The following is a 14,278-nucleotide window of genomic DNA, read 5'->3' on the forward strand; positions in this document are numbered from 1 at the left end:
GCGACCAGAACTGCACACAGTACTCCAAATGAGACCGCACCATCGATTTATACAGGGGCATTATGATACTGGCTGATTTGTTTTCAATTCGCTTCCTAATAATTCCCAGCATGGCCTTTTTTATTGCAAACGCACACTGTCTTGACATTTTCAGTGAGTTCGCTACCACGACCCCAAGATCTCTCTCTTGGTCAGTCTCTGCCAGTTCACACCCCATCAACTTGTATTTGTAGCTGGGATTCTTGGCCCCAATGTGCATTACTTTGCACTTGGCCACACTGAACCACATCTGCCACGTCAACGCCCACTCACCCAGTTCAGGACACCATGCCAGAGGCGCAGTCCACTGAAGGTTCAGGCTGAGTCTTGTTGAAGTCAGGGTAGGGGCTTAACACCTTGTGAAGAGCCGGGGTCGTTTTGTAGAGAAACGGCGAAGCTCATTACTGTAACTCATTAGTATATGCTGCCACCCCCCTAGCCAAAAACAACCCAACGCAAGAAGGGAGAGCCCTGGGCAAGTGAGGCCTGCTGATGCTGCCTAGAGATCCATGTGTGGGTCAACAGACCAGCAAGCCCCTCACCCTCCAAAATCACATAAGAAGAGGAGAAAGGGTGGCGTGGGCTTCTGGGGGTGTTGCAAAGCCCCTGGTGGCTGGCTGGCTGCCCGCTCTCCTAATCCAGGGATTGTTATGCAGCTGCACCTACTATTCAGTGGACAAGCTAGGTGGGGAGGAGGAGAGGGGGGCGCCAGAAAGGTTCAGGAGCTGTGCTCCTGTGAGCTCTTGCTGAATCTGAGGCCTGGTGAAGAGCATGCTCTGGTAAGACCTCACCTGGAGTATTGTGTTCAGTTTTGGGCACCGCATTTTAAGGAGGACATAGACAAGGTGGAACGGGTTCAGAGGAGGGCAACAAAGATGGTGAGGGGTCTGGAGACCAAGTCCTATGAGGAAACGTTGAGGGAGCTGGGGATATTTAGCCTAGAGAGGAGGCGGCTGAGAGGTGATAGGATCACCATCTTCATGTACTTGAAGGGCTGTCCTATAGAGGATGGTGTGGAATTGTTTTCTGTGGCCCCGGGAGGTAGGACCAGAACCAAGGGGTTGAAATTAAATCAAAAGAGTTTCCGGCTCAACATTAGGAAGAACTTCCTGACCGTTAGAGCAGTTCCTCAGTGGAAGAGGCTTCCTCCTTGGGAGGTGGTGGGCTCTCCTTCCTTGGAGGTTTTTAAACAGAGGATAGATGGCCATCTGACAGCGATGAAGATGCTGTGAATTTAGGGGGAGGTGTTTGTGAGTTTCCTGCATTGTGCAGGGAGTTGGACTAGATGACCCTGGAAGTCCCTTCCAACTCTATGATTATAAGTTTCCAGAACACTGCAGACTAAAATCTTTGCACATTCATGGCTGGACCTGAAAGTTTAGAGGAGCCAGTCCTGATGCCTCTTTCTGCCTCCTCTCCTGCATCATTAGGGCTCAGTCCCTCCTGGTACCTCCAACACGTCATCGTCCGAGACTTGCAGACCTGGCGGAGTTTCCACTTCCTGGTGAATGACTGGTTGTCTGTGGAGAGTGAAGAGAACAACGGCTTGGTGGAGAGAGAGGTCTTTGCTGCCAGTGAGTGAACAGGGCGTGGGGGTGGGTTTTGGATCGGGAAGAAACCGATAAGTTGGCCACCAGTAAACTCAATCAAAAGCCCTACGTCTGCAAGGAGAGGTTTTTCCCTCATGCAAGACACAGGAGAGCACCTCCAATAGTGGAACCCATTGGCAGGCTCTAACCCACAGCGCCTCATTCTGCCATTTTGAATCCCTCTGGGCTGCCTCCCCAGAATGCTTTGCTCTGATCTGTTTCTGAGGAAAAGAAAGGCAGGTACAAAAAGCCACAGCTTAGAGCAGGGGTGGCCAAATTTGCTTAATGTAAGAGTCACATAGGATAAACGTCAGATGTTTGAGAGCCTCAAGAGATGTACATCAAACGTTTGAGAGCCGCAAAACAAGAACATCAGATGTTTGAGAGCCACGAGAGAGGGAGGAAGAGGTGGAAAGAAAGCAACTTAAACTTTAAATGCATTCAAGCCACCAGCTGGCTTGGCTTGGAGAAGTGTTTTAGACAGAAATGCCTTCTCCACGCCAGCCAGTGGAGTGGTGGGGGCTTCAAGAGCTGAACAATATGTATGGAAGAGCCACAAGTCACATTTTGGCCACCCCTGACTTAAGAGTGTTCTGAGCACCGTCAGACTATTCTGAATACGGAAAGTTTATCCCAGATGTTGTAGCCATTTGTGCTCGGGAAAGAAATGGTGTCCCCTTATAACTGCCTCTGGGGAACACCACATGGCTAATTCAACTGGAGGGTCGGAGGACTGCAAGAGGGCAGGCCTGGAACAGCCCCTTTCGTCTGGAGATGGCTCTCCCCTTTCCTCGGCAGGCAGCTGGGATACACCCCAGGGAAAGGCTTTTGTCAGCCTCCAGTGCTGGGAGAAGACACCTGTGGGAAATGTCTGAATCCAGCTCACGTGCCCTATCTCGTTGTTAACTCTATAGTAGCACCCAATGCCAGAGCTGCTTCTTTTCACCTTCAGCGAACACGGCAGTTGGTCCCCATCCTTGAGCGCAGTGATTTAGGAATGGAGATCCATGCCTTGGTCACCTCAAGAATCAATTACTGTAATGCTCTCTGCATGGGGCTGGGACGGTGGCTCAGTGGCAGAGCATCTGCTTGGTAAGCAGAAGGTCCCAGGTTCAATCCCCGGCATCTCCAACTCAAAAGGGTCCAGGCAAGTAGGCGTGAAAAACCTCAGCTTGAGACCCTGGAGAGCCATGAATGGGGCTGTGGCTCTGTGGTAGAGCATCTGCTTGGGAAGGAGAAGGTCCCAGGTTCAATCCCCGGCATCTCCAACTCAAAAGGGTCCAGGCAAGTAGGCGTGAAAAACCTCAGCTTGAGACCCTGGAGAAAGAGCTGCTGCCAGTCTGAGTAGACAAGACTGACTTTGATGGACCCGGGGGGTCTGATTCAGTAGACAGCAGCTTCAGATGTTCAGATGTCCTTGACTCTGATTCAAAAGCTGCAGCTGGTGCAGAATGCTTCAGCCAGGCTACTAATGGGGCTTCTCCATCAGGAGCACATTCAGCCTGCGCTGAGAGTGTTGCACTGGCTGCCTGTTGTGTACCGAATCTGTTTCAGGGTCCTGGTATTAACCTTCGAAGCCCTATATGGCCTAGGACCTACCTATCTGCAGGACCGCCTTGCCCCACCTGTTTCCCAGAGAGCACTGCGATCAAGCTCTCAAAATCTTCTTGCTGTCCGTGGGCTAAAGGAGGCCGGGCTCCACTCCACCAGAGCAAGAGCCTTCTCGGTGGCGGCCCCAATACTGTGGAACGCCCTCCCAGAAGCCATCAGGGCCCCGCGGGATTGATCGCAGTTCTGCAGGGCCTGCAAGGCTGAACTGTTACGGATGGCATATGACGTCTAACGGGAGAGGGCTGCCCCCACATCTGGATCCGTAGCACTTTTATTACTCACTTCCCAGGATCTGGGGGCGCGAGAAAGAAAATATGATATGATCCGCCTGAAGTAGCAACATTGTCATTTATCAGATTGTTTTAATATTATTTTCGTTTACTGTCTATTTTATGCTGCCTTGAGGCTGTACAGGATGGGCGGGATATAAATATAATGTTAATTAATTAATTGTTTGGCTGCCTTTCCCGCAGGCGAGGCTGATCTGAGGAGCTTCTTCAGGATCTTTGTGGGGGAGCTTCAGCGGGGTTTCTTCGAGAAACACATCTGGCTCTCCCTGTGGGACCGGCCCCCCCGCAGCCGCTTCACCCGGGTCCAGAGGGCTTCCTGCTGCTGCCTCCTCGTCTTCCTCTTCCTCTGCGCCAACGCCGTGTGGTACGGTGTCGTGGGAGACGTCAACTTCAGGTGCGCTCGAGGCACTGAATCCTCTTCTATCTTGGCTTAGCAGCTGAGAAATCACATGCCAGCCCTTAAAGTCAGGGATTCAGGGGAGGGACAGTGGCTCAGTGGCAGAGCATCTGCTTGGTAAGCAGAAGGTCCCAGGTTCAATCCCCGGCATCTCCAACTCAAAAGGGTCCACGCAAGTAGGGATGAAAAACCTCAGCTTGAGACCCTGGAGAACCACGGTGGCTCAGTGGCAGAGCATCTGCTTGGTAAGCAGAAGGTCCCAGGTTCAATCCCCGGCATCTCCAACTAAAAAGGGTCCAGGCAGGTAGGCATGAAAAAACTCAGCTTGAGACCCTGGAGAGCCACTGCCAGGCTGAGTAGACAAGACTGACTTTGATGGACCAAAGAGGATCTGATTCAGTAGAAGGCAGCTTCAGATGTTCATATTAGGAGAGAAGCGTGTCACGTAAGAGATGTGGCAGGTCAGTGGGCTTAAGCCCCAGCACCTGTCTGTTTCTGAAACTAGTAAGTGGGACAAGTGAAATAGCTTTCTGAGTAGGCCCAAGTCACTCTGTGACGGTGCAGTGGTTAATCTGGAGAACTGGGTTTGATTCCCTCCTCCTCCTCCACATGCAGCTGCTGGGGGGCCTTGGGTCAGTCACAAGTTCTGAGTTCTCCCAGCCCCACCTGCCTCACAGGGTGTCTGTTGTCGGGACAGAAAAGGAAAGGAGACTGTAAGCTGCTCTGAGACCGAGTAAAGGGCAGGGCGTAAATCCAAATCTCTTCTCTTCTTCTTTGTCTTCTCTCTCCTGCCTTTTTCCAGCGATGTGGCAGTTTCCACCCTGATTCCTGTCAGCGGTGAGACGATCACAGTCGGCCTGGTCTCTAGTTTGGTCGTCTACCCACTCTATCTGGTCCTCCTGTTCCTCTTCCGGATGGCACGCAGCAAGGTAATGGTGTTTGTGGGGGGGAGGTGGACTGCTGATGCAGGGAAACGTCACAGTTCCCCATTTCGTTCCAGAAGAGTCTGTACCACAAAGAACCAGAAACCATCCCTGCGGTCTTTTGCCTAAGTGGGGGCTTTTGCTATCTTGCTGGCCTCTGAAATGCCCCTTTAAGAAAGGCATTTACCCAAGGTCCTTTCCAAACCATGCCGTCCTTGTACCTTCAGATTAGATTTCAAAAGATACCCATGGAGCAGTGTCTTTGTTCCTGTGGTAACAATCAGATAGAAGATATTGTTCATTGTATTCTATCCTGTCCATTTCATGGGCCCATTCGAAACAAACTGCTGAATCAATTTATCACAGAGTTTAGATCAGAAGAGGAACGTTTTAAATTTTTACTGGCGGATGCCATTCCAGATGTTACCCTTAAGGTGGCTACTTTCATCTTTTGAGCAATAAAAATATGGAAGAAGATAACTACAGCCACCCGTACAAGAATTTTGGCCAAGTTATAGTCTCATTCTGTCATGTTTTTATCATATATGTTTTAAATCTTGTTCATAGTTCTGTATTTTGCTATGTATTTTTTTTTGTTTTAATTTTTATGATTAGGGTTTGTAGAATCTTTCGGGCTCAAGTGCCGTGTTCTACTGGAGAAAGTTTTTCTTCCAGACGTTTCGTTCTCAGCTGCGGAGAACATCCTCAGTGACGCCACTGAGGATGTTCTCCGCAGCTGAGAACGAAACGTCTGGAAGAAAAACTTTCTCCAGTAGAACACGGCACTTGAGCCCGAAAGATTCTACAAACCCTAATGATGTTACCAGCCGTGAAAACCTGAAATCTTTATTAATTTTTATGGTTAGAAGCAAACTGTATACTTTGAGGGGTTTGACTTTGACTTGAGCCCCGCCTACTTTCTTGAGGGCGGAGCTCCATGGTCCTAACAGAAATGGCTGCTCCTTCAAGTGCCCTTCTCTCTGGCAGGTGTCCGTCAGCCAGTCCCTGACGCATTCTGACCAGCAGTCCTTGGAGATTGACAACTACCTCGACTCCTCGCTTTTGGAGAGCTCTTTCCTCACCTTCCCTGGGCTGCGGACGGAGGTGAGGGGCAATGGCAGGACATGGGGTGTGGGACCACGTGGGGGTCTGAATCCCATCCCAGACGTAAGCAGCGCTCGGGCCACAACCGGCCCTCTGAGCCTCTCCTCATTCTCCTCCGATGAGAGGCAGCCAATCTCTGGGACAGTTGCGTGCCTTTAAAATCAAGGTGACCCGGAAGGAGCTGGTGCTATGGGCAGGATCCGGAGAACAGGGCTGCATGTGCCCAATGGATAAGTGCTCTTTTCATGTCTCCACAGGCCTTTTCAGAGCAAACGAAAACAGATGTGTTCCTGGATGACTCCAAGAGGTAAGCGAGTCCCCCTCCACTCCAGTGACACTTTTAAAATCAACAAGTTTAATTTGGGGTAAAAGCTCTCCAGGGCATGTAACTGAAGGAGCATGCGTGCATAGAAGAAGAAGACTGCAGATTTATACTTGACCCTTCTCTCTGAATCAGAGACTCAGAGCGGCTTACAGTTTCCTATATCTTCTCCCCCCATGACAGACACCCTGTGGGTGGGGCTGAGTGGGCTCTCACAGCAGCTACCCTTTCAAGGACAACTCTGCGAGAGCTATGGCTGACCCAAGGCCATTCCAGCAGCTGCAAGAAGAAGATACTGGATTTATATCCTGCCCTCCACCCTGACTCTCAGAGTCTCAGAGTGGCTTACAATCTCCTTTGCCTTCCTCCCCCACAACAGACGCCCTATGAAGTGAGTGGGGCTGAGAGAGCTCTGACAGAAGCTGCCCTTTAAAGGACAACCTCTGCAATAGCTCTGGCTGACCCAAGGCCATCCCAGCAGCTGCAAGTGGAGGAGTGGGGAATTAAACCCAGTTCGCCCAGATAAGAGTCTGCACACTTCACCACTACCCCAAACTGGCTCTTGCATACAAAAGCTTATACCCAGAATGAGTGTTGGTCTTAAAGGTGGACTCAAACTTTGTTCTGCTGCTTCGGACAGAGACCCACCTGAATCCCCCTCCGCCCCAGTTCACATCCTCTGGGAACCTCCCGCTCTCCTCCTTCTCTTTGCCAAGGGTGGGCAGATGAGAAAAGGACATGTTGTGCCTGAGGCCAGTTCAGGGAGCTTGTGCTGTCTATGATGAAAAGTAGTATTTCCTGCAAAGAAGCCATGAGAGAATTCCTTATTCCTTAAGTGATGCTCTGTATTCTTGGTGCTTGTGGGGAGGGGCACAGTGGAGGCCTTCTAGTGTCCTGGCCCCACTGATGGACCTTCTGATGGCACCTGGGGTTTTTTGGCTACTGTGGGACACAAAGTGTTGGACTGGATAGGCCATTGGCCTGATCCAATATGGCTTCCCTTACGTTCTCTTACGTTCTTATTCATGCTCTGAGCCTCCCCCTCTGAAGACTGCTTTTTTTCTTTTCTCGCTTCAGCCTCATCCGGTGGCATTCCAATGAGGCCCTCCCCAACTGGCCGGATCTCCTCAGCGACCCTTCCATCATGGGCAACACCATTCAGAAGCTGAAGAGGGGGAGGACCAGCCGCCATCTTGGCCTCGAGGCGCCTTTGGCGACAGAGGAGGACGGCTTGTCTCTCGGCTTGCCCCACGCGCAGACAAGATACTTTTCTGCTTCAGGTGAGACAGGGAAGACAGACGGCAGAGGCCAACCAGGGTCTGGACACCCCGTGTGGCCGGCGTTTGTCAACACCTCAGTGGTGGACGGAGGCCTTCCTTTTTTGAGCCCCTCCTGACTTCATCTTATGTCTCTTTTCCCCACCACAGACGAAGACCTGATCAGGCAAATTCTAGCCGATGGAACAGGCAGCATCTCCCATCCACTGGATGCGGGGCAGTACAGCAGGGTGGAGACGGACCTCCTCTCGGGGCTGTAAGTCGAACTGGGGGTGGTGTTGGAGCCCAAAGGCCTTGGTCAATCAGAAGGAGCACTGTAGCCTTTAGGCCAACTTTTTAATTGATGTACAATTACAGAATCAGAGTTGGAGGGGGCCTTAGAGGCCATCTAGTCCAACCCCCAGTCAGTGCAGGATTGGCCTAGAAGAGGGGTGGCTAAACTGTGGCTCAGGAGCCACACATGGCTCTTTCAGAGATATTGTGTGGCTCTTGGAAGCCCCTATCAATCCCTTGGCTAGTTTGGAGAAGGTATTTGTTTCCTTAAATCACTTCTGCAAGCCGAGCCAGCCTGCAGCTTGGACAATGCATTTAAAGTGGCTTTATTTCCACCTCTCTCTTCCCCATCTATTTGCCTTCCTCTCTCCTGACTCTCAAACGTCTGATGTTCATGTCTTGCGGCTCTCGAACATCTGATACGTATTCTTCATGGCTCTTACATGAAGCAAGTTTGGCCACCACTACCTAGAGCATCCCATTTTTTTTTTTAGAGAAAATAATGCTTTAAGAACATAAGAGAAGCCCTGTTGAATCAGGCCAATGGCCCCTCCAGTCCAACACTCTGTGTCACATAAGAACATAAGAGAAGCCATGTTGGATCAGGCCAATGGCCCATCCAGTCCAACACTCGGCGTCACATAAGAACATAAGAGAAGCCATGTTGGATCAGGCCAATGGCCCATCCAGTTCAACACTCTGTGTCACATAAGAACATAAGAGAAGCCATGTTGGATCAGGCCAATGGCCCATCCAGTCCAACACTCTGCGTCACATAAGAACATAAGAGAAGCCATGTTGGATCAGGCCAATGGCCCATCCAGTTCAACACTCTGCGTCACATAAGAACATAAGAGAAGCCATGTTGGATCAGGCCAATGGCCCATCAAGTTCAACATTCTGCGTCACATAAGAACATAAGAGAAGCCATGTTGGATCAGGCCAATGGCCCCTCCAGTCCAACACTCTGCGTCACATAAGAACATAAGAGAAGCCATGTTGGATCAGGCCAATGGCCCATCCAGCCCAACACTCTGTGTCACATAAGAACATAAGAGAAGCCCTGTTGGATCAGGCCAATGGCCCCTCCAGTCCAACACTCTGTGTCACATAAGAACATAAGAGAAGCCATGTTGGATCAGGCCAATGGCCCATCCAGTCCAACACTCTGTGTCACATAAGGACATAAGAGAAGCCATGTTGGATCAGGCCAATGGCCCATCCAGTCCAACACTCTGTGTCACAGTGGCCAATATGTGTGTGTGTGTGTGTGTATATATATATATATATACACACACACACACACAAACATATATAATAGCCACTGATGGACCTCTGCTCCATATTTTTATCCAATCCCCTCTTGAAGCTGGCTATGCTTGTAGCCGCCACCACCTCCTGTGGCAGTGAATTCCACATGTTAATCACCCTTTGGGTGAAGAAGGACTTCCTTTTATCCGTTCTAACCCGACTGCTCAGCAATTTCATCAAATGCCCACGAGTTCTTGTATTGTGAGAAAGGGAGAAAAGGACTTCTTTCTCTACTTTCTCCATCCCATGCATAATCTTGTAAACCTCTATTATTCAAGATTTTTTCAACATCATTACAAAAATAAACATGTACAGCATGTTACATTTGTTTTGATATAACAAACAGATATTCTAACCAATTAACTTGTCTTATCTTATTAAAAGGCTATCTTATACAGCTATAGTTTTCCAAGAAGACCATCAAAAATAAATCGGTTTTTTGTAATAGTTGTTTTTTGGGATAATACCAGTTTCTGAAAAGTGAGATAGTACAGGGTACCAAAGAGTGACAAAATGCCTTTCATATTGGTCGTAGGTCATAGCGAATGAATTGCATGCAATCTTAAGACATGATAAAAATGTCCCAGACTCGCCTAGAGCATCCCTGACTAGCGTTTGTCCCGCTGCTGTTTAAAGGCTGCAAGTGAGGGGGAGTTCACCACCTTCCTAGGGAGCTGAGCCCACTGCTGAACAACTCTGACTGTCAAAAAGCTTTTCCTGCTGGTACCTTGTGTCTCTCCAGCTGGTACCTTCCAGTCCTTAATTTCAACCCATTCTAGCAAGGCTTTTCCTTTGCTGCCTGCCCTCCTCTAAGTGACAGCTCTTCAGACACTGAAAGAGAGCCATCGTGTCCCCCCCCCGCAACCTTCTCTTTTCCAGACTGACCATCCCCACGTCCCTCAGCCTTTCTTCATGGGGGTTGGTCTCCTGGCCCCTGATTCTCCTTGTCTGGTACATTTTTATTCCAACCTTCCTTCGAGGAAGTTAGAAGAAGGACACCTGGTTCTCCCATCCTCACAGTGAGGTGGGTTGGGCCGTGTCTGCGTGTGCACAAAATATGGATGCCTGCATATGCGTGAGCTAATTCGTGAAGGGGCTGGTGTGGAATTTCTTTGCCAGAGGACTGTGCCACCAATACGTCATTGGCCACCTCTTCTGCCTTCTGTCCAGGGGCTGAAGCACTTGCCATGGGGCATTCGTGCCTCCAGAAACGCCCTTCAACATCTTGGTGGCAGATTTGTGTTGCTTGTTGGCTCTGGGAGCAAGCAAGAGCGGCTAAGGCATTAGAACATAAGAACATAAGAGAAGCCATGTTGGATCAGGCCAACGGCCCATCAAGTCCAACACTCTGTGTCACACAGTGGCAAAAAATGTTATATACACACATACACTGTGGCTAATAGCCACTGATGGACCTGTGCTCCATACACTGTGGCTAATAGCCACTGATGGACCTGTGCTCCATACACTGTGGCTAATAGCCACTGATGGACCTGTGCTCCATATTTTTATCTAAACCCCTCTTGAAGGTGGCTATACTTGTGGCCGCCACCACCTCCTGTGGCAGTGAATTCCACATGTTAATCACCCTTTGGGTGAAGAAGTACTTCCTTTTATCCGTCTTAACCTGTCTGCTCAGCAATTTCATCGAATGCCCACGAGTTCTTGTATTGTGAGAAAGGGAGAAAAGTACTTCTTTCTCTACTTTCTCCATTCCATGCATTATCTTGTAAACCTCTATCATGTCACCCCGCAGTCGACGTTTCTCCAAGCTAAAGAGTCCCAAGCGTTTCAACCTTTCTTCATAGGGAAAGTGCTCCAGCCCTTTAATCATTCTAGTTGCCCTTCTCTGCACCTTCTCTAAAGCTATAATATCCTTTTTGAGGTGCGGCGACCAGAACTGCACACAGTACTCCAAATGAGACCGCACCATCGATTTATACAGGGGCATTATGATACTGGCTGATTTGTTTTCAATTCCCTTCCTAATAATTCCCAGCATGGCATTGGCCTTTTTTATTGCAAACGCACACTGTCTTGACACTTTCAGTGAGTTATCTATCATGACCCCAAGATCTCTCTCTTGATCAGTCTCTGCCAGTTCACACCCCATCAACTTGTATTTGTAGCTGGGATTCTTAGCCCCAATGTGCATTACTTTGCACTTGGCCACATTGAACCGCATCTGCCACGTTGACGCCCACTCACCCAGCCTCAACAGATCCCTTTGGAGTTCCTCACAATCCTCTCTGGTTCTCACCACCCTGAACAATTTAGTGTCATCCGCAAACTTGGCCACTTCACTGCTCACTCCGAACTCTAAATCATTTATGATTGCGCCCTCGGTTTGTGTCTGGCAGATCCAGCATGTTTGGGGAGAAGACGGAGGCCATCATGATGCAGAGGCTGAACGCGCCAAACCCCGGCAGGGAACTCAACTGCTCGGCCAAATCCACCCGGACAGGTACGGGGATGTCCAGAGTTGCGCTCGCAGTTTAGGACCTTGCACAAAACTGGGACCTTTCCAATTGTGACATTCTTGGTCACCCAGAGAGAAGCAGAGTTATACCGCTTTCCTCTGGCCTACTCTCTTGTTGTGGTCTTCCTCCTCAGGACCCACATTGTGTGTTGTTTTGTCCATAAGAACTTTCGGGGGGGACGACATTGTGGTTCCCCTCCCACCACTCCGTTTTGTCTCCTTTAGTGGTGGATCATGCCCTCCGGAAGCGCCTGCTGCCCTTCTGGTGCTCGCACCTGGCCCAAGCCCTCAGCCTCACCTTCCTGGCCGTCTGCTTCGGGGTCTCCTCGTGGATCGGCGTCACGTTCACGTCCAGTGTGGCTCTCATGTGGCTCATCTCAGGGATTTTTAGCTTCCTCTCCTCCTTCTTGTTCTGGGAACCCTTTAAGGTAACGCCCGGCCAGAGCAGGTCTCTTCCATCTGCCTGCCATTGTCAAGGCAAACCCCGGCAAATCTTCCAGTCTGAGAGAAGAAGAAAAAGATATTGGATTTATATCCTGCCTTCCACTCCGAAGAGTCTCAGAGCGGCTCACAATCTCCTTTCCCTTCCTCCCCCACAACAGACACCCTGTGAGGTGGGTGGGGCTGAGAGAGCTCTCACAGCAGCTGCCCTTTCGAGGACAACTCTTGCAAGAGCTATGGCTGACCCACGGCCATGCCAGCAGGTGCAAGTGAAGGAGTGGGGAATCAAACCCGGTTCCCCCAGATAAGAGTGCACACACTTAACCACTACACCAAACTGGCTCTTTGGTGTGGTGGCTAAGAGCGGGGGGCTCTAATCTGGAGAGCCAGGTTTTATTCCCCGCTCCTCCTCCTCCTCTGCGTGCAGCAGTTGGGTGACTTTGGGCCAGTCCCAGTCGTCTCCGAGCTCTCTCAGTCCCACCTGCCTCACAAGGTGTCTGTTGTGGGGAGAGGAAGGGAAGGAGATTGGAAGCTGATGTAAGAAATTGAAATTTATTACCTTATGTTACTAATAAAATTTGTTTGAAAAGGGAAGCTGCTAGGAGACTCAGAGTGATGAGCGGGGTATAAATCCAACTCCTCCTCCTCCTCCCACCTACATATGCTACAAATGTTGGGTCTCCCCAGCCCTTTGTCAAAGGACTTCCCCTGCTGAACAACATCATTTGTTTTTGCGATGGCATCTTGATCATTCTAATTTGCTTGGGCTTGAACTTGTTTTATGTTTCGGATGGTGGTTTCTGAAAGGCGGGTCAGAAATATTTTTCACAAATTAACAGTAAGAGTTCTAATGCCCGGAAGGCATGCTGAAGGCGGAGTATCTCTTTGGGATGCAAGATGGCATTTCAAAGTGCAAAAAGAAAAACCGGACTCAAAAGTCCTGCAATTGCACACCCTTCTGGTTTTTTATCCCGCCTTCGTGCAATTCTGTATGGCGAGGGGTTGGGGAGAAGTCAGAATGGAAACTTGCAAGTGTTTTTAAAAAGTGAGAGGAGCTAGACAAGGCTTTTCGCCCCCTGCAGTGTTTTTTACTGGCCGTGCAGATGAAAAGCCATCCCGTCAAGCAGAGATTCTGCCTGAAATGTTGTATCGTTAATGTTTGAGTCATGCATAGCTTCCCTCCTTGACATTTTGCAGTTGGCTCCGCCTCCTGTGGCAGCCATTTTGTTTTTGGGCTCTCCTGGCTGCATCAGAATCCCAGAAGTGCCCAAAAAGTTTGGGGGCCCTTGGCATAAATGCAAGGCCCATTCCTTGCTGAGATGCCTGTTCCACTCTGACGCCCGCCTGGCCAATTTTCTGAGGAGTCAAAACGGAAACGAAACCATCAGCCCTCGGTTCAAACCATCGGCACTTTTTGTGCACTTTAAAAGCTGCCCTGCAACTGTGGGACACGACCCCGCCTCACAAGGCTGTTGTGTGCTCTTTTTTATTTCATTTAAAAAAACAAACCAACCCTTCACATGCTCCCAACATGCTGTTGGGATGTCAACTGACTGAGCGGGGGGATCTCATACGCAGCAAGACTCTTGCCAGTTTGGTGTAGTGGTGAAGTGTGCGGACTCTTATCTGGGAGAACTGGGTTTGATTCCCCACTCCTCCACTTGCACCTGCTAGCATGGCCTCGGGTCAGCCATAGCTCTGGCAGGGGTTGTCCTTGAAAGGGCAGCTGCTGGGAGAGCCCTCTCCAGCCCCACCCACCTCACAGGGTATCTGTTGTGGGGGAGGAAGGGAAAGGAGATTGTGAGCCGCTTTGAGACTCTTCGGAGCGGAGGGCGGGATATAAATCCAATACCTTCATCTACCTCACAGGGTGTCTGTTGTGGGGGAGGAAGGGAAAGGAGATTGTGATCCGCTCTGAGACTCTTCAGAGTGGAGGGCGGGATATAAATCCAATACCTTCATCTACCTCACAGGGTGTCTGTTGTGGGGGAGGAAGGTAAAGGAGATTGTGAGCCGCTCTGAGATTCTTCGGAGTGGAGGGCGGGATATAAATCCAATATCTTCATCTACCTCACAGGGTGTCTCTTGTGGGGGAGGAAGGGAAAGGAGATTGTGAGCCGCTCTGAGACTCTTCGGAGTGGAGGGCAGGATATAAATCCAGTATCTTCATCTACCTCACAGGGTGTCTGTTGTGGGGGAGGAAGGGAAGGGAGATTGTGAGC

The 14,278-nt window shown here is 50.0% G+C and overlaps 1 protein-coding gene across 1 annotated transcript in view; it reads left to right on the top strand.

The window, feature by feature from the left end:
• The window catches only part of PKD1 (polycystin 1, transient receptor potential channel interacting), a 148,484-nt gene that overhangs the window by 118,630 nt on the left and 15,576 nt on the right, over window positions 1-14,278 (top strand). The window contains exons 28-36 of the mRNA XM_060260957.1: window positions 1,470-1,613; window positions 3,713-3,923; window positions 4,729-4,855; window positions 5,837-5,953; window positions 6,211-6,260; window positions 7,353-7,555; window positions 7,703-7,808; window positions 11,497-11,600; window positions 11,841-12,043. Coding sequence (XP_060116940.1) covers window positions 1,470-1,613; window positions 3,713-3,923; window positions 4,729-4,855; window positions 5,837-5,953; window positions 6,211-6,260; window positions 7,353-7,555; window positions 7,703-7,808; window positions 11,497-11,600; window positions 11,841-12,043 — 1,265 coding nt within the window. The remainder of the gene's footprint in view (window positions 1-1,469; window positions 1,614-3,712; window positions 3,924-4,728; window positions 4,856-5,836; window positions 5,954-6,210; window positions 6,261-7,352; window positions 7,556-7,702; window positions 7,809-11,496; window positions 11,601-11,840; window positions 12,044-14,278) is intronic.

This window comes from Heteronotia binoei, chromosome 20 (assembly GCF_032191835.1).
Source record: "Heteronotia binoei isolate CCM8104 ecotype False Entrance Well chromosome 20, APGP_CSIRO_Hbin_v1, whole genome shotgun sequence".
NCBI lineage: Eukaryota > Metazoa > Chordata > Lepidosauria > Squamata > Gekkonidae > Heteronotia > Heteronotia binoei.